Here is a 19,406-nt window from a genome sequence, read left to right as displayed (position 1 = left end):
CTCCCCCTCGATCACTCCACACCTCCCTCCCCCAGACCTCCCTCTCCCTCCCTCCCCCCTTCACTCCCTCACCCCCTCCCGGATACAATGGAAACCCTAAGAGGACGGGCCAAAGGGGAGAGTGTGGGGAGAGTAAGAGTGGGGATGGGGGACAAGAGAATGGGGGAGTGGGGAATGGGCCCAACGGGCCCACTTTGTCTAGTCTATCTAGTATATAGACTACTAAAACTCAGATCTTGTAGCGTTGTTTGTATATATATTCCACTGATGTCGGCTGAAGGCAATTCCGGCAAAACGGTGAACCGTAGCGCCACGATTTTTGAACCGCATTAATCAGAATGCGGTTCGCTGCTGGAAAATGATGTTTTTATTTAATTTGGACGCATATTTTTTAAGTTACAGAGGTCTAAAGGTGCTGCCCCCCCTCATTTATCGAAGATTTGACAGAAGGGGGGCGCTGCGGTCCGGCAGTGCTCAGTACGCATGCGCGGAATCTCCTCACTCAGTACTCAACACTGCGCGGCATCTCCTCACTCGCACCAAAACAATGGACGCCGTTAGCGGCGCGAGCCCGCGATCACCGGATCAACTCTCCTCTCTCCCCTTGATTCTCTCCTCTCTCCCACACCCGGGAGAACATCTCCCCGCAATCCCCCCCCCCTCCCCCCTCACTCTCTCCCCCATCCACAAATACCGCAACATCTGTCATCAACAAACGGGTAAGAGTGGGGCTGGGGGAGGAGAGAATGGGGGGAGTGGGGACGGGCCCAACGGGCCCGCTTTGAACGGGCACACTTGTTCTAGTATACTACTAAAACTCAGATCTTGTAGCGTTGTTTGTATATATATTCCACTGATGTCGGCTGAAGGCAATTCCGGCAAAACGGTGAACCGTAGCGCCACGATTTTTGAACCGCATTAATCAGAATGCGGTTCGCTGCTGGAAAATGATGTTTTTATTTAATTCGGACACATATTTTTTAAGTTACAGAGGTCTAAAGGTGCTGCCCCCCCTCATTTATCGAAGTTTTGACAGAAGGGGGGCGCTGCGGTCCGGCAGTGCTCAGTACGCATGCGCGGAATCTCCTCACTCAGTACTCAACACTGCGCGGCATCTCCTCACTCGCACCAAAACAATGGACGCCGTTAGCGGCGCGAGCCCGCGATCACCGGATCAACTCTCCTCTCTCCCCTTGATTCTCTCCTCTCTCCCACACCCGGGAGAACATCTCCCCGCAATCCCCCCCCCCTCCCCCCTCACTCTCTCCCCCATCCACAAATACCGCAACATCTGTCATCAACAAACGGGTAAGAGTGGGGCTGGGGGAGGAGAGAATGGGGGGAGTGGGGACGGGCCCAACGGGCCCGCTTTGAACGGGCACACTTGTTCTAGTATACTACTAAAACTCAGATCTTGTAGCTTTGTATATATATTCCACTGATGTCGGCTGAATACGGCAATTCCGGCAAAACGGTTAACCGTAGCGCCACGATTTTTGAACCGCCTTAATCAGCATGCGGTTCGCTGCTGGAAAATGGTATTTTTATTTATTTCGGACGCATATTTTTAAAGTTACAGAGGTCTAAAGGTGCTGCCCCCCCTCATTTATCGAAGTTTTGACAGAAGGGGGGCGCTGCGGTCCGGCAGTGCACAGCACGCATGCGCGGAATCTCCTCACTCTGTACTCAGCACGCATGCGCGACATCTCCTCACTCGCACCAAAACAATGGACGCCGTTAGCGGCGCCAGCCCGCGATCACCGGCTCACCTCTCCTCTCTCCCCTTGCTTCTCTCCTCTCTCCCACACACGGGAGAACATCTCCCCGCTATCCCCCCCCCCCCGCGCCCCCTCCCCCCTCACTCTCTCCCCCCTCCACAAATACCGCCCCATCTCTCATCACCCTCCCCCCCTCCATCCTCAACACCTCCCTCCCTCCACCACTCCCTGGGTGTGGGCACGGGCCCAACGGGCCCGCTTTGAACGGGCACACTTGTTCTAGTATACTATTAAAACTCAGATCTTGTATGGTAATATATATGTATGTATATTTGATTTCGCTGATTTCTCCAAAACGGTAAACCGTAGCGCCAAGATTTTTGCGCAGCCTTAATCACCAAGGGGACATCTGCTGGAAAATGATGTTTGTTTTACTAAAACTCAGATCTTGTATGGTAATATATATGTATGTATATTTGATTTCGCTGATTTCTCCAAAACGGTAAACCGTAGCGCCAAGATTTTTGCGCAGCCTTAATCACCAAGGGGACATCTGCTGGAAAATGATGTTTGTTTTTAATTCGGACGCATATTTGTTAAGTTACAGAGGTTTTAAAGCGCTGCCCCCCCCCCCCCCCACATGAATTATTGATGGTCCTATACGGGGCGCTGCGGTGCGGATTTAGTCTTCAGCGTGTGATGTCACAATGGACAAGCAGCTGCTATTGGGTGTCTACTCTTTACAAATTTACATTTTTTTATTTTTAACCTTTTTTTTCAAGGTCTTCAGCTTGTGACGTCACAATGCTTGTGTGAGATGGTTGCAACATTGTTGCAATAAGCAGCTGATTGTTTTTTAAAGTATTTTTTTTTATTGCAAGTCACTTAACATACACAGATCAGCATTGGGCCCCTATGCACGTGGGCCACCGGGGCAAGTGTTTCGAAAAAAGCACTGAGAGTGTGTCTGGGGGAGAGAGAGAATGGGGGGGGGTCTGAGAATGGGGACTGGGGAGGGGGACAACAGGGGTCGTTGCGGAGGGGGCTTGGTGGTGGGGGAAAGAGGGGTACTGGGAAAAGGGGAGGTCCCACTTCCCCCCTCAACCCCTTCCTCCCCACCTCCATCCTCACTCCCTCCCCCCCTCCCTCCCCCCTCAATCCCAACCTCCATCACCACTCAGCCCCTAACTCCCCCCCTCCCTCCTTCCCTCCATCCCACCCTCCCCCCTCCCTCCACCCTTCCATCCCTCTCCCCCTCCCCCCTCCTTCCACCCTCCCTCCCCCCCTCCCGGTTACAATGGAAACCCAACGGGGATGGGCCCAACGGGGAAAGAGGGGTACTGGGAAAAGGGGAGATCCCCTCCCTCCCCTCCCCCCCTCCCGGTTACAATGGAAACCCTACGAGGACGGGCCCCCTCCCTCCCCACCCCTCCCTCCCCACCCACCCCATCCCCACCCCCTCCCTCCCCACCCCATCCCATCCCTCCCCTCTCCTTCCCCCCCTCCCCTCCCCCTCCCCTCCTCCCTCCACAACTTCCTCCTCCCTCCCTCCCCTTCCCTCCCTCCCCTCCTCCCGGTTACAATGGAAACCCTACGAGGACGGGCCCAACGGGGAAAGAGGGGTACTGGGAAAAGGGGAGGTCCCCCTCCTCCCCCCTTCCCCCCTCCCCCCTCCCCCCTACCCCCCTCCCTCCCCATCCCCTCCCCCCTCCCTCCCCCTCCCTTCCTCCCTCCACACCTCCCTCCTCCCTCCACACCTCCCTCCTCCCTCCCTCCCCCTTCCCTCCCTCCCGTCCTCCCGGTTACAATGGAAACCCTACGAGGATGGGCCCAACGGGGAAAGAGGGGAACTGGGAAAAGGGGAGGTTCCCCTCCCTCCCCCCTCCCCCTCCCCTCCCTCTCCCCCCCTACCCCTCTCCCTCCCCCCTCTTCCCCCCTCCCCTCCCCCCCCTTCCTCCCCCTCCCCTCATCCCTCCACACCTCCCACCTCCCTCCCTCCCCTCCCTCCCGGTTACAATGGAAACCCTACGAGGATGGGCCCAACGGGGAAAGAGGGGAACTGGGAAAAGGGGAGGTTCCCCTCCCTCCCCCTCCCCCTCCCTCCCTCTCCCCCCCTACCCCTCTCCCTACCCCTCTCCCTCCCCCCTCCCCCTCCCCTCCTCCCTCCACAACTTCCTCCTCCCTCCCCTTCCCTCCCTCCCCTCCTCCCGGTTACAATGGAAACCCTACGAGGACGGGCCCAACGGGGAAAGAGGGGTACTGGGAAAAGGGGAGGTCCCCCTCCTCCCCCCTTCCCCCTCCCCCCTCCCCTCCCCCTCCCCTCCTCCCTCCCCCTCCCCTCCTCCCTCCACACCTCCCTCCTCCCTCCCTCCCCCTTCCCTCCCTCCCGTCCTCCCGGTTACAATGGAAACCCTACGAGTGCGGGCCCAACGGGGAAAGAGGGGGACTGGGAAAAGGGGAGGTTCCCCTCCCTCCCCCCTCCCCCTCCCTCTCCCCCCCTACCCCTCTCCCTCCCCCCTCTTCCCCCCTCCCTCCCCCTCCCCTCATCCCTCCACACCTCCCACCCTCCCCTCCCTCCCGGTTACAATGGAAACCCTACGAGGACGGGCCCAACGGGGAAAGGGGGGAACTGGGAAAAGGGGAGGTTCCCCTCCCTCCCCCCTCCCCCTCCCTCTCCCCCCCTACCCCTCTCCCTCCCCCCTCCCTCCCCCTCCCCTCATCCCTCCACACCTCCCACCCTCCCCTCCCTCCCGGTTACAATGGAAACCCTACGAGGACGGGCCCAACGGGGAAAGGGGGGAACTGGGAAAAGGGGAGGTTCCCCTCCCTCCCCCCTCCCCCCTCTCCCCCCTCCCTCCCTCTCCCCCCTCCCTCCCTCTCCCCCCTACCCCTCTCCCCCCCTACCCCTCTCCCTCCCCCCCTCCCCCCCTTCCCCCCTCCCTCCCCTCATCCCTCCTCCCTCCCTCTCCCTCCCTCCCCCTTCCCTCCCTCCCCTCCCTCCCCTCCCTCCCCTCCTCCCGGTTACAATGGAAACCCTATGAGGACGGGCCCAATGGGGAAAGAGGGGTACTGGGAAAAGGGGAGGTCCCCCCCCCTCCCTCCCTTCCCCCCTCCCCTCCCCCCCTTCCCCCCTCCCTCCCCCTCCCCTCATCCCTCCTCCCTCCCTCCCCCTTCCCTCCCTCCCTCCCCCTTCCCTCCCTCCCCTCCTCCCGGTTACAATGGAAACCCTATGAGGACGGGCCCAATGGGGAAAGAGGGGTACTGGGAAAAGGGGAGGTCCCCCTCCCTCCCTTCCCCCCTACCCACCTCCCTCTCCCTCCCCCCTCCCTCCCCCACACCCCCTCCCTCTACCTCCCTCCCCCTCCCCTCCCCTCCCCCCTCCCCTCCCCTCCCCCTCCCCTCCTCCCTCCCCCTTCCCTCCCCCCACTCCCCTCCCGGTTACAATGGAAACCCTACGAGGACGGGCCCCCTCCCTCCCCCTCCCCTCCACACCTCCCTCCTCCCTCCCTCCCCCTTCCCTCCCTCCCCTCCTCCCGGTTACAATGGAAACCCTATGAGGACGGGCCCAATGGGGAAAGAGGGGTACTGGGAAAAGGGGAGGTCCCCCTCCCTCCCTTCCCCCCTCCCCTCCCCCTCCCTCCCCCTCCCCTCATCCCTCCACACCTCCCTCCTCCCTCCCTCCCCCTTCCCTCCCCTCCTCCCGGTTACAATGGAAACCCTATGAGGAAAGAGGGGTACTGGGAAAAGGGGAGGTCCCCCTCCCTCCCTTCCCCCCTACCCACCTCCCTCTCCCTCCCCCCCCTCCCTCCCCCCTCCCTCCCCCACACCCCCTCCCTCTACCTCCCTCTACCTCCCTCCCCCTCCCCCTCCCCTTCCCTCCCCCCACTCCCCTCCCGGTTACAATGGAAACCCTACGAGGACGGGCCCAACGGGCACACTTGTGCTAGTCTATATACTACTAAAACTCAGATCTTGTAGCGTTGTATATATATTCCACTGATGTCGGCTGAATACGGCAATTCCGGCAAAACGGTGAACCGTAGCGCCACGATTTTTGAACCGCCTTAATCAGCATGCGGTTCGCTGCTGGAAAATGATATTTTTATTTAATTCGGACCCATATTTTTTAAGTTACAGAGGTCTAAAAGTGCTGCCCCCCCTCATTTATCGAAGTTTTGACAGAAGGGGGGCGCTGCGGTCCGGCAGTGCTCAGTACGCATGCGCGGAATCTCCTCACTCTGTACTCAGCACGCATGCGCGGCATCTCCTCACTCGCACCAAAACAATGGACGCCGTTAGCGGCGCCAGCCCGCGATCACCGGCTCACCTCTCCTCTCTCCCCTTGCTTCTCTCCTCTCTCCCACACCCGGGAGAACATCTCCCCGCTATCCCCCCCCCCCCCCCCGGGCACCCTCCCCCCTCACTCTCTCCCCCCTCCACAAATACCGCCACATCTCTAATCACCCTCCCCCCCCTCCATCCTCAACACCTCCCTCCCTCCACCACTCCCTGGGTGTGGGCACGGGCCCAACGGGCCCGCTTTGAACGGGCACACTTGTTCTAGTATACTACTAAAACTCAGATCTTGTATGTATATATATCACTGAGTGTCGGCTGAATTACGGCAATTGCGGCAAAACGGTGAACCGTAGCGCCACGATTTTTGTACCGCCTTAATCACCACGCGGTTCGCTGCTGGAAAATGATGTTTTTATTTAATTCGGTCACATATTTTTTAAGTTACAGAGGTTTAAAAGTGCTGCCCCCCTCATTTATCGAAGTTTTGACAGAAGGGGGGCGCTGCGGTGCGGATTTAGTCTTCATTGTGATGTCACAATGCCCCTGTGAGATGAACTCGAGCTGACCCCCCTTCCCCCTCCCAGCGGTATTCAGCGTGTGACGTCACAATGCCCCTGTGCTACATTGTTGCGAAAAGCTGTCAAGTCAAGTCAATTTTATTTGTATAGCACATTTAAAAACAACCCACGTTGACCAAAGTGCTGTACATCTGATTAGGTACTAAGGAAAAAAATGAAACATACAGTAGCACACAAACAGTTCACAGCGCCTCCTCAATGAGCCTCAGACGCTAGGGAGTAGAAATAGGTTTTGAGCCTGGACTTAAAGGAGTCGATGGAGGGGGCAGTTGCTCTTTCCACCCTCCCTCCCTCCCTCCCGGTTACAATGGAAACCCTACGGGGACGGGCCCCCTCCCTCCCCCCTCCCCCCTCCCCCCCCCCCCCCCTCCCCCCTTCCCCCTCCCCTCCCCCCCTCCCTCCACACCTCCCTCCACATCCCCCTTCCCTCCCTTCCCTCCCTCCCCTCCTCCCGGTTACAAAGGAAACCCTACGAGGACGGGCCCAATGGGGAAAAGGGGGTACTGGGAAAAGGGGAGGTCCCCCTCCTCCCCCCTTCCCCCCTCCCTCCCCCCCTTCCCCCCTCCCTCCCCCCCCTACCCCCCTCCCTCCCCCCCTACCCCCCTCCCTCCCCCCTACCCCCCCTCCCTCCCCTCTCCCTCCCCCCTCCCTCCCCCCTCCCTCCCCCCTCCCTCCCCCCTCCCTCCCCCCTCCCTCCCCCTCCCCTCCCTCTCCCTTCCTTCCCTCCCCTCCCTCTCCCTTCCTTCCCTCCCGTCCTCCCGGTTACAATGGAAACCCTACGAGGACGGGCCCAACGGGGAAAGAGGGGAGGTCCCCCTCCCTCCCTCCCCCCTACCCCCCTCCCTCCACTCTCCCTCCCCCCCTTCCCCCCCCCTCCCTCCCCCTCCCCTCCTCCCTCCACACCTCCCACCTCCCTCCTCCCCCTTCCCTCCCTCCCCTCCTCCCGGTTACAATGGAAACCCTACGAGGACGGGCCCAATGGGGAAAGGGGTACTGGGAAAAGGGGAGGTCCCCCTCCCTCCCCCCCCTACCCCCTCCCTCCCCTCTCCCTCCCTCTCCCTCCCCCCCTCCCCCCCTCCCTCCCCCCCTCCCTCCCTCCTCCCTTCCCTCCCCCCCTCCCCTCCTCCCCTCCTCCCGGTTACAATGGGAACCCTACGAGGACGGGCCCAACGGGGTACTGGGAAAAGGGGAGGTCCCCCCCTACCCCTCTCCCCCCCTACCCCTCTCCCTCCCTCCCCTCCCTCCCCTCCCCCCCCTCCCCCCCTCCCCTCCCCTCCCTCCCCTCCCCTCCCCTCCCCCCCCTCCCCTCCCCCCCCTCCCTCCCCTCCCTCCCCCCCCTCCCTCCCCCCCTCCCTCCCCCCCCCTCCCCCCCCCTCCCCTCCCCCCCCTCCCCCCCCTCCCCTCCCCCCCCCCCCCCCCCCCCTCCCCCCCCTCCCCTCCCCCCCCTCCCCTCCCCCCCCTCCCCTCCCCCCCCTCCCCTCCCCCCCCTCCCCTCCCCCCCCTCCCCTCCCCCCCCATCCCTCCCCTCCCCCCCACTCCCCTCCCGGTTACAATGGAAACCCTACGAGGACGGGCCCAACGGGCACACTTGTGCTAGTGAATTTTAAACCTGTGCTAAAGATTGTGGAAAGTATTCATGCAAATAGTTTTTTACATGAACTTAGTTACATTTAAAATCCCTCAAACCTCCGCAACAGTTCTTCTAATTTGTTTTGATATTATTTGCATAAACAAGCAGAAATTCCACAAATACATGCTAGACTTTATTTAAGAATGCTGACTACAGCCCCTTCATCCCCAGAATACTGACATCCAAATTCACAAAGAATGGTGGTTTCCCAAACTCCAATTAACTAGCCAACTGCCCAAGCTCCAACTGAAGGTGGAACAATGTCACAGCTGGTAGAGCTTCTGCCTCACAGCACCAGAGACCTGGGTTCGATCCTGACTACGGGTGCCGTCTGTGTGGAGTTTGCATGTTGTCCCTGTAACAATGTGTATTTCCTCCTGGTGCTCCCAGTTTCGACCCACATCAAAAGGACATGTGGGTTTTCATTAGCCACTGTAAATTGCCGTTAGTGTTAAGGGAGTGGATCAGAAAAAGGGATGACATCAAACTAGTGTGAACAGATGGTCAGCAAAGACTCAATGAGCCTAAGGACCTGTTTCCACGCCAAATCTCTAAAACCCCAAAACATACTTTTGCCTATTAATCCTTCAATATCTAACACATATTTCACACTGAAACTATTTTGAGACTGAATCCAGCATTAAGATGAATTGATCCTGGTAATGTTCCTGTATCAACTGTCACAATCCAGTCTTTCAGGGCTACAAAGATTTGCAGAATTCCATCCCAGCAGTTAGTATCCCAGACAGTATAAGGCTAATGTGTAATAGGATGCCACAAATTTTAGCATGAATACTTTGCTTAATTAAAGCACTTTTCAGGCATGAATGCTAAGTCTACTGCAAACATAACCTCCAGGATACCAGAAAGGATAGTAGACTCTGTGCTTCACCAGATTCTAAACCATTACCATTGCACAAATAATATTTGTTTAGCACCATGCAACAATTTCCTGACATATTATTGCAGCATTATGGGGAGAAAGGAATTAGCTGGATTAATCACCACAGATACTGCAATTGGTGATCCCTGCCATACAAGAAATAAGAACATGGAGATAGTTGTCCAGAATCACAGTGTGCCCCATTTTGCATCTGTGATGCAGCTTAGAACATTTGCAGTTAAAAATCACAATTTAAACTGTGAGCTATTGGAGTCATACAGAGATACCGCATGGCATCAGGCCGATCAGCCCAGAAAGTCTGCGCCAACCATCACCTAATTACACAATCTACACATTAATTCCACTTTTTCTTCTCCCCACCTTGTCAACCCACCCCCCTCAGATTATTATCTTACACCTAGGAACAACAACCTACTGTAGCCATTAAACTACCATCCCACCCAACTTTGGCATGTGGGAGGAAACTGGAGCACCCTAAGGAAACCCACACACTCACAGTGGAAATGTGCAAACTCCATATAACCAGCACCCAAGTACAGGATTGAATTTTGGTCTCCAGCACTGCGAGGCAGCTGCTCTACTAGTTGCACCAATATGCTACAAGTCAATTATTGAAAATCATTACACCATTTTATAGTTAGAATGGTCAAAATATTGTAGCGAGGAGCAGGAAGCCTACATTTGGTACTGACACTGAAGGGAAGTTCACAATTACCTCATACAGAAGCTCAATGGGAATTTTGTTGGGAGAAGCCAACCCTAGAAGTCACAGTAAAATCCTGATAAAAGCCATTCTGTGACAAAGTCTGTGTATGGAGTGGCCCCATTACAATCAGCCCACAAAACAAGCCAAAAAGCCACCTAAAGCCCAATATTTTACTTAGCAAGCAGTTAAAACTAATAAACCTATCTGAATATATTAATATTTGGAAAGAACACTATTAAAATTTCCCCTCTAACAAAATGAATGTGGAAACAGTGCCTAAATCAAGGCCAACCTAGAATAGGCTGTTTGAACAGTTTCTCCACTGTTAGTGGGGGCCTATTGCTTTTCTCACTTCACGAGGAAAAATTACCACAGTTAACCCCAATTTTGGGATTTCCATTTACATTATTTGATACCAGGGATGATATTCTATTAGAATGAAAGATTAATGTTAACCTCAATAACTTTACTGTAACATATCTGCATAGAAATATGCCCATTTATCTCCTAAATGTACTCCTACTTAAGTGGCTGATTAAGGAAGCATAAACAGATAATGTGATTAAATGCATACGATATTACTCAGTTTGTGACCATATCTCCATCTGTTCTTTTAATTTATCCTTGGAATTGCAATCAGATTATCACGGATGAGTAGCAAAGTCTTCACTGTAATAGTAGACAAGCTGATCGACACCAATAATTTACTGCATGCATTATTTTAGGAGTATTTAAAGCTCAAGATATCTTATTTTAACTAACGTAAAAAACACAAATACTTCAATTCTCTATTAAGCTAACGCAGAAGGGAACAAGATGGAAATCTATTAAATCTACATCAAATTATAGCAATGGCATCTTTGTTACTGAAATGCTCCTGTACTTGTACTTCTAAAATTTATAAATCCCATTACAATATCTTTTGTATAACTGATTTTGTACTTTGTATTTTCCAATGGCCCTTCTATTTAACTTTAAATGCCAAATAGACACACACTGGGAACTATTTGGCCTTATCAGCTAAATATTTTGAATGGGACCATCAATCAAATAATACATGCTCAGTGGTATGTTACTCTATTAAGCAATGCCGGAAAAAACATTAGTTAGAGACATACTCACATTCTGATAAGGACCATTGAGAAAGCGATTGTGAACATATCTCTCCACCAGACTGGTCTTTCCTACAAACTCTTTTCCTAGCATTACCACCTTCACATCAACCCGCTGTCCACTCATGCTGTGACCTCTGCTGCCTGCAGTGTGTTAGGTATAATAGGAGAGCTTTATTTTCACCATTCACAACAGCAATGTTGTCGTCCACAAGAATGGCTTCACCTAAAAAGAACGAAATGGAAAAGTTAAATTAGAACCATCTTTATGGGCATATGAAAGAATGCTGCAGACAGGTGAACACCAAGTGCTAACATTTACAATTGTCTCCAGTTGCCTTCACTGTCTTTCTATCATGCTCTAATTCTGCAATGCAAATACAGATTAATTAAGTCTGTTCCGAAGAGGGGAAGTACTATTATACTCTCACAGGAAACTGTTCTTGATTTTAACCATGTTCCTTCAACATCAGTTCTTTCTTTCTACAAATAAAAAATTACCAGCGAGAAAAAGAGCAGGTTTGATAAGAATGTATGTTCATACAAAATATAGCCTAACTCATTAAAGAATTTAGAGTACCGTTAATAGTTCAACACATTTTTCCTCAATCTAACATTACCTCTTATCCAAAAATCATTAACTGTAAAACCTATGCAATAGCCACTGCAAACCCTTGAACCTAAAATCCAAGATGAAAAGAGCCAAAACAATGCTAACTACATTATTTTTTTAATAATATGCAGCTCATCTCTCTCAGCCATCTTTTAGCTACAATACTGGTACATCTTGGGTGTGGCAATCTCACTACAACTCGTATCTATGACGCTCTCATACTCCTGGATGATTCCAAACTCATCCAGCTGCAGCTCCAGTTCCAGTCCCCTCTGTCAGTCGGAGGATCAGTCACTTGCCACAGGTTTAGCGACACTGGAAGTTTCACGAACTTCCCCCACCCTGCAGGAGCAGCATCCATACTGCACTAAGACCAAGAAAGATTACTTAATAAATGACCTTACCTTGCCGTTACCCTCTACTCAGCCTTGTCACCAAAGGCTCTCAAGTCAAAGCCACAATACTTCCCCTCGACACAGCACTTCATCTCAGAATACAGCCTCCCCCTAAATGGCTGCTCTGTTATACCTTCACTTATTGGTTGCTGTACTTTTCAATGAACCAATGGGTGCCCTTTCAAGCTTACCCACTGCTACTTTGCTCTGCCACCTGGCCAGAAACTCCCACATTAAAGTCTCAACTAATTTTGAATCCCCACTGCCCCCTGGATCATTCTCATTCACTTTTTTGAGATCTATATGTTGCTAACTGGAATCATGTTTCTGAACAGCAACTCTTCTGAATAAAATACTCCCTCAGCATTTCTGTCAAATCCAGGATTTAGGCATAGTGATAAGAGAACTATAAAATACGTCCAAGTCAAGATGGTGTAAAATTTAGAGGGGAGCTTATAGGTGGTAGTGTTCCCATACACCCTCTGCCCTTGTCCTTCCCGGTGAGAGAAGGTGCAGATTTGGAATCTGTTGTCATAATAACCTAGGTAAGGAATTGCAATGCATTTTCAGATGATATTTACAACAGCCACAATTCATCATTGCTGTGGATGAATGCTTTGGGTGATCAACAGGATAGCCATTCATTCAGCTACTGTGTCTTGAATGGTGCTGAACTTCTTGAGAGTTGCTAGAACAGCAACATTCCGACAAGTACCTAGCCATCTGTTATATTCTTGATTTCCTATTTGATTGTGGATATTTGTTTGTCATAAAATGAGTCACTTGTCGTGGGGCACCCAGGCATACACCTGCTTTTGTAGCAGTATGTGTATCCAGTTGAGTTTATGGTCAATAGTGTCCCCTGAATGTTGGTCGTAGGGCACAGTAGTAATGCCATTGAATATCAAGGGTAGGTGGTCAGAAACTCTCGTTATAGATGACATAATTGGCGTGTTTGAATGTTACTTGCCACTTATCAGTGCATACGCAGATGTATTCCAGGTTTTGCTATTTGTACACATGGACTATTTTATTTACTGTGGGGATGCAAACGGACTGAACATTGTGCATCGTGTAAATATTGTCACTTCTGACCTCAGTCACTGAAGTAGCAGCTGAACGCTGATGGGACCAAGACACAGCTCTATTTGTGTTCTGCGGCTTGGATGATTGAACTCCCACAATTATAACGATCTTACTTTGTGTTTTCCTCCTCATGCCTAATAACTCTGGTTTTCCCAGGTTCCTTGATACCATACTCAATCAAGTACTACAGGTCCACCACTGGTTTTCTGGCAACTGGTGGTCAAGCACCTACATTAAATCGGACAAAAATTACGAGAGTATACTTGAAATCCCCTCCGGCAATCCCTTCTGAAACAGGATGTTGATTATGATAAGACCAGGCTTCAAGTATTTTGTCAGAAGGACTCCATTGGTTAGTCTTCCCTGCTACTTCCTTGCCAAATACACCCTTCCACACAGGTGTAACAATTTAGTTTAATATTGTCACGTGTAGTGAGCTATGGTGAAAAGCTTTCATGTTGCATGCCGTTCAGTCAGTGAAAAGACTCTACATGATTACTATCAAGCCGTCCACAGTATACAGAATAATGGGAATTAGGGTATTAGAGTAAGAAATTCTGCTGTTGAAATAAAGATTTAAAAGAGTAGAGCAATTGTAATAAATGATAGCAGATGCATTTCAGGGATCAGCACGCAAAGAATCACCTGGCTTCAGTTGGAAACATCAGTAAGAGCATCAGTCACAAATCCACAATTTCTTTGCCCGCATCTAAGAAGAGGAGGATACACCAGGGGACGACAAAGATGCTATAATTGCAACCAACTTCAAGAAAGAAGACAAGTTTGACTCTGGTAACTATAGAGGAGTCTCCCTGCCCTCCACTGCAAGGATCTTCCTGAACTACCTGTCACGTGGACAGAGCTGCTCCCCAAAATGCAGTATGGATTCAGTCCTTCTCAAAGCACAATGGGCATGATCTTCAGATTGTGACAATTCAGAGAGAAATGCAGGCTGTAGAACCAACTATTAAATGTCGCCTTTTTTGATAAATTACAACTATTAACTCAATCTACCTGGCAAGACAGGAGCACCATTCACAAATTCAGCTGGCCATTGAAATTTTGTTTCCATCTTACCTTTGCCTCACAACAGAATGCAAATCATGATGCAAATCAACACACCTAAAAAGTAGACAAAAATCAGTGAAAACCTCTGTCAAATGGAGAAACATGTTGTGTAATTTTTCTCACCGATGCACCACACCTCGTCTCCAACAAGCTTTCTGTGGAAGCGGAACTAATAGGAATATCACAGGAATCCCCACTAAACTGCTATCTATCCAATTTCATATGCTCATGGATAGTTCTCCCTCCATTATTGTTCCCTTCTTCAAATATGCCATCATCCTCAAAACGTTAGCCCCTGTTCATACTAACTACCACACCATCTCCAATTTCTTTTTCCTCTACAAAAATATTTTCTCTACCAAAGTTCATTACTTGTATCCTTTGTAGGTACAAGAGTTACAAGTGATGAATCCAAAAAAATCATATTCACATTTGTTTATAATACAAAATGCTTTATAACCTACCAAACCTATATTAATTAATCCTCCATAAATCTTTCCATTCTGGTATTTGTCCCTGCCTTGACTCCTGCTGAAATACACATCCATTGCCTGTGACCTTTAAAGTGGATTATTCCAGCACAGAACTCCTTTATTCAGCTCTTTACAAACAAAATCATTCAAAACTCTTGTTGCCTTTGCCCCTCCTTCAAAAAAAAAATCATCCCATACAAGGGTCTGTTTCCACACTATCTCTAAACTAAACTTGCTAACTATGGCAGGCTTCTCATTCAGTCCCCCTCCAGTTCTTCAAAGAAGGTGAGGGGGAAAGATTTAATAGGAATTTGAGAGGCAACCGTTTCCACACGGGTGGTGGATATATGGAATGAGCTGCCATAGGTGGTAGGCGAGTCAGATACTATAATAACATTTAAAAGACATTTGGACAGGTAAATGAATAAGAAAGGCAAGCAGGTGGAACTAGTGTAGATGGGGCATCTTGGTCATCATGAGCAAGTTGGGATAAAGGGCCTGTTTTCTTGCCTTATAATTCTATGACAGGTTTTGTAAACTTGAGCAGAGTTGCCATTGTTATAGGTAGGTGCACAGAAGCTTAATGTTTACACTTCTCACTTTCATTTCCTGTAATTTCAACCATTCCCAACAATCACTTCCAGCTCTAAAACTCTAAGGGTTCAGTTCCACCACTAGTGTCCATATCTTCAGTTATTAAGACTCACGAGATCTGTAATTCCCACACTCATTCCAAGTTTATATTTAATCCATCTCTTACTAATCTACTTATTATTTGTTTACTTGAATCAGCATCAACTTCGTGTTCAATACCACTGTAAAGTATTTATGCGGATTGCTGGATTTTTCTTATAGTAGGAAATAAACTTCTATCACAAGGAACTGTGCGACTCCCCAGCTGTATCCTTGTGCAGATTTAAAGAAACACTGAAGACTTCCCAACTAATTGCTGATTGACCTTATTCCAGGTGGAATTATTTGAGTACATTCGAAGTGCATCGACAAGAGTTAGGGTTCTCAACCGACTGTCATGCAGCGACTCCATACATGAATTATGAGATTGGGCCATGGCCGGTGGGCCAGTCTAGGCTATCCTGCCCCCTGCAGAAAGGTGATCCTTGGCAGTGAGGTGATGACCCGAGAGCCCAGCACGCAGTTTTACTGACATGTAAAAATGCCTCGTCGCTGGAGCACTGCCACCTCTGCCCCACACTGGCAGGGCCCACCGGCTCCTGGCTGATGAACCAACAACACAAGCCACCTACTGAGAGTAACTCTCACCTGGGCTTCGCCGCAGCGCAGGCCGAGGCTGGGCTGAACGCTGGAGACGATAAGGAGCTGCAGCAGGACGGAGCAATAATGCCCAGGTCAGAATCAGTACCAGCTAGCAGTAGATAATCCCCGCTCCACCTCCGCTTCCCACACAACAGACGGACTGACTGACTGCAGCCGGCGGCGGCGGCTCCTCGCGCAGGGCGGGGCGGGGCGACGCGACCCGTGGGCGGAAGCCCGGGCAGGGGGGCGGGGCCACGGCCACCCGCGGGCGCGGTTTCCTGGGTGGGCGGGGCTGAGGTCCGAGCGACGGGGGAGGGGCTATGGAGCTGACGTCACTTGGGCGGGAACGGTTGAGTGAGAGTAACAAGGAAGTGCAATGCGGGAATCTTGAGCAAAATCTCATTCATTCATTTGTTCCATGTACCTTCTAAATATGTCTCGTTTCCGTCTCCCCTGACCCTCAGCCCGAAGAAGGGTCTCCATCCGAAACGTCACCTATTCATTTTCTCCAGAGATGCTGCCTGACCTTGCGGAATCAAGGGATATGGGAAGAAGGCAGGCACGGGTTACTGATTGTGGATGATCAGCCATGATCACAATAAATGGCGGTGCTGGCTCGAAGGGCCAAATGGCCTCCCCCTGCACTTATTTTCTACGTTTCTCCCTGCTGAGTTACTCTAGTGTCGATCCTCGCAAGTGATAGGTGGATACAGGTGAAGGAGGAGGTGGCAGATGGGTAAAATAAGTAACATAGGCTGGCAGTGAAATGAAAAGGGTTTCTGATATGGAGGAAGAGATATTAGAGGATATCGTTTTAAAGTAAAAGGGGCAATGTTTACAGTGGATGTGTGGGGCAAATGTTTTACACAATGGGTAAGTGCATGAAATGTGCTGCCAGGTGAAGGCAGATATGTTAGTGAAGTATGAGGTTTTTAGAAAGGCACAGAGAATGGAAGGAGATGGATCATGTCCAGCGAACTGAGATTAGTTTAGTGTAAATATACTTGTTTTTAAACATATGATTGCAAACTCGTTATTTCTACCTATTTCTGCTTGTACATGTACGGTTCTAGCCTTTATATCACAGTCTAACACAGAGCAGAAACAACCAATTGATAATAACCTATGCAAGGATTTTCAAAGCCATGTGCATTTTTCTTACTGCAGAATAATGAATGAATATGCAAATTCTACTTTGACATTAATTGCTGCTATTCATTTTATGAATGGAATTTTTTGTTTCTATCAGACTGAGGAACTCAAACTCTGACTATAACGATAAATATTTCACTTGCCACTTGCAATGTTGTCAGTGTATGTGAGCGTGTGTACTACTTTGCTCCTGAAGTTAATCACAATCTCCTTTGTCTTGCTGACATTGTGGGAGAGGTTGTTGTCTTGGCACCAGGTTTACGAGGCCCTCAATCGCTTTCCTGTACTCCATCTCGTGAAGCTAAATTTGGTTTATTATCTTGGAATCAATTCAATTCAATAGCTAATAAAGCTACACCACCATAGTTAACGAGCTTCTTGTAAAAACATATTGTTTTCTTTACAAATGTTCACGCTCAGGTCACATTTCTTAAAATTACAGTTTTCAGTCAATTTTCTCCATTCCATGAATTGCACCTTTGGCGCTTCATGAAATTAGCCCATCAATTTGATGTCTGGCCCACTAGGGTCATGTCGTATGCGAACTTGTAGATTGAATTGGATTGGTAAAAATTGGTATCTGGTTGCACAGGGGTAGGCCATTTAGAACGGAGATGAGGAAGAACTTTTTCAGTCAGAGAGTGGTGAAGGTGTGGAATTCTCTGCCTCAGAAGGCAGTGGAGGCCAGTTCGTTGGATGCTTTCAAGAGAGAGCTGGATAGAGCTCTTAAGGATAGCGGAGTGAGGGGGTATGGGGAGAAGGCAGGAACGGGGTACTGATTGAGAGTGATCAGCCATGATCGCATTGAATGGCGGTGCTGGCTCGAAGGGCTGAATGGCCTACTCCTGCACCTATTGTCTATTGTCTATTGTCATGAGTGTATAAGGAGTACAGTGAGGGGCTGAGAACACAGTGTTGAGAATTATTGTAGAGGATGATTTGTCACCCATCCTTGCTGATTATGGTTTATTGGTCAAAGTTGCAAAGGGGAGTGCTGACCCTAAGTTCCACGAGTTTGGAGATGAGCGTGGATGGCATAATTGTATTGAAAGCAGAACTGAGTCAACGAATAGGAGTCTGACGTAGGTGTCCTCCTTATCCAGGTGTTCTAGGGATGAGTATAATACATTCGCAGTGTTATAATTAGTATTTTACTTCAGAATATTTTGTTATTAGCTGCTCTACAAAAAAAGGTTAGGGCTGAGGTAAAGTCCAAATGAAGTTATAGTTGTAATTTGAAATGAAAGCAATTATGATAATTTGAAAGAACAAATAATGGAACCTACTGCACTTACCATATTGTTCATCCCTCAGGAGGCAAAGAAGCCTGAAATTGTACATCCCTAGGTTCAGCCAGAGCTACTTTCCTACATTCATCTAGTTCCTGAACTGATCTATACAATCCTAATCCTACATTGGTCACAGGGCTCTGAGTGATGTTGTTGCTGTGAGCAGACTGGGGGCTTACTTCCCCTGCCCCCGGAGACACGGCATGCGTTTCAAAGTCAGCTGCAGGAGGTGCCTCTTGCAGGGAGGCTGAGCGGTGGCCTTGTGAGGCAAGGGGAAAACAAATTTGCTGGTCTACGTGTCTGGATCGAGGTCTTGGTGGTGTGGGCCAGTAGAAACCCAGTGGCTTCCTGGAACTCAAATAGATCGGGCGCCTATGCAAGTGGCCGAGCACGCGAATTAACTGTGCCCTGCAGCAGCACGGAGTGGCAAAGCAGCGGTGGAGGACAACGACAAATTCACCTGGTCAGGCTGACCTCTGCAACTACAACCACTGCTGACACACCAGGACTACAGGCCTAGATGGCCAAGTTGAGTCTCTATCACTTTTAACAACTCTAATCTTGACAGGTACAAACAAGAGTGTTGGAAACTTGGTGACGTTTGTTTACTGCCTCAGTGTAATCTACTATTCTTACACACATACTTAAGTATGATTGTGCTTATGTATAGTAAGATTTGTACTGAACTGTATGCAATAAAGTACCATTGAATCATAGATCGCCTGTACTACCATGGACTAGTATTGCAAAAATGTCCTGTTTTCTGGCACTTTTTCTTTTTACTGTCTTGAAGAATTTGTATAATTTATGTTTTATGTTGAGTCTACGACTGTGATGCTACTGCAAACAGGATGTCCATTGTACCTATATCTCGCTGTTCTTGAGGATGACAATAAACTCAACTTAACATGCTCAATATCAGAAATTGCTTGATTGTCATTTAATTTTATGAAAGACAAAGATGAAATTGATTTGAGATAAATCTGTCAACTCTATATGTGTGAATCAGGTATTAGTCAAGACAGGAAGAGTTCCGATGGATGTCTTTCAGTATCACATGCATCCATGCCACGTGAGTAGGAAGGAACTGCAGATGCTGGTTTACACC

At 49.9% G+C, this 19,406-nt stretch overlaps 1 protein-coding gene across 2 annotated transcripts in view; it reads right to left on the bottom strand.

The window, feature by feature from the left end:
- rab24 (RAB24, member RAS oncogene family) overlaps positions 1 to 18,875 on the bottom strand; it is a 39,205-nt gene extending 20,330 nt beyond the window's left edge. Inside the window, exons 1-3 of one of the 2 annotated variants that reach the window (XM_078411626.1) lie at positions 18,305 to 18,875; positions 16,282 to 16,383; positions 10,958 to 11,173 (exon numbers count right to left, since the gene is read on the bottom strand). In XM_078411626.1, coding sequence (XP_078267752.1) covers positions 10,958 to 11,074 — 117 coding nt within the window. In that variant the 5' untranslated portion in view covers positions 11,075 to 11,173; positions 16,282 to 16,383; positions 18,305 to 18,875. Of the gene's footprint in view, positions 1 to 10,957; positions 11,174 to 15,863; positions 16,080 to 16,281; positions 16,384 to 18,304 lie in introns of those variants that run through there. The other variant, XM_078411625.1, reaches the window with a different exon arrangement.
- Positions 18,876 to 19,406: the final 531 nt, after the last annotated feature.

This window comes from Rhinoraja longicauda, chromosome 14, assembly GCF_053455715.1.
Source record: "Rhinoraja longicauda isolate Sanriku21f chromosome 14, sRhiLon1.1, whole genome shotgun sequence".
Lineage (NCBI taxonomy): Eukaryota > Metazoa > Chordata > Chondrichthyes > Rajiformes > Arhynchobatidae > Rhinoraja > Rhinoraja longicauda.
This window is presented reverse-complemented; position numbering and strand designations above follow the sequence as displayed.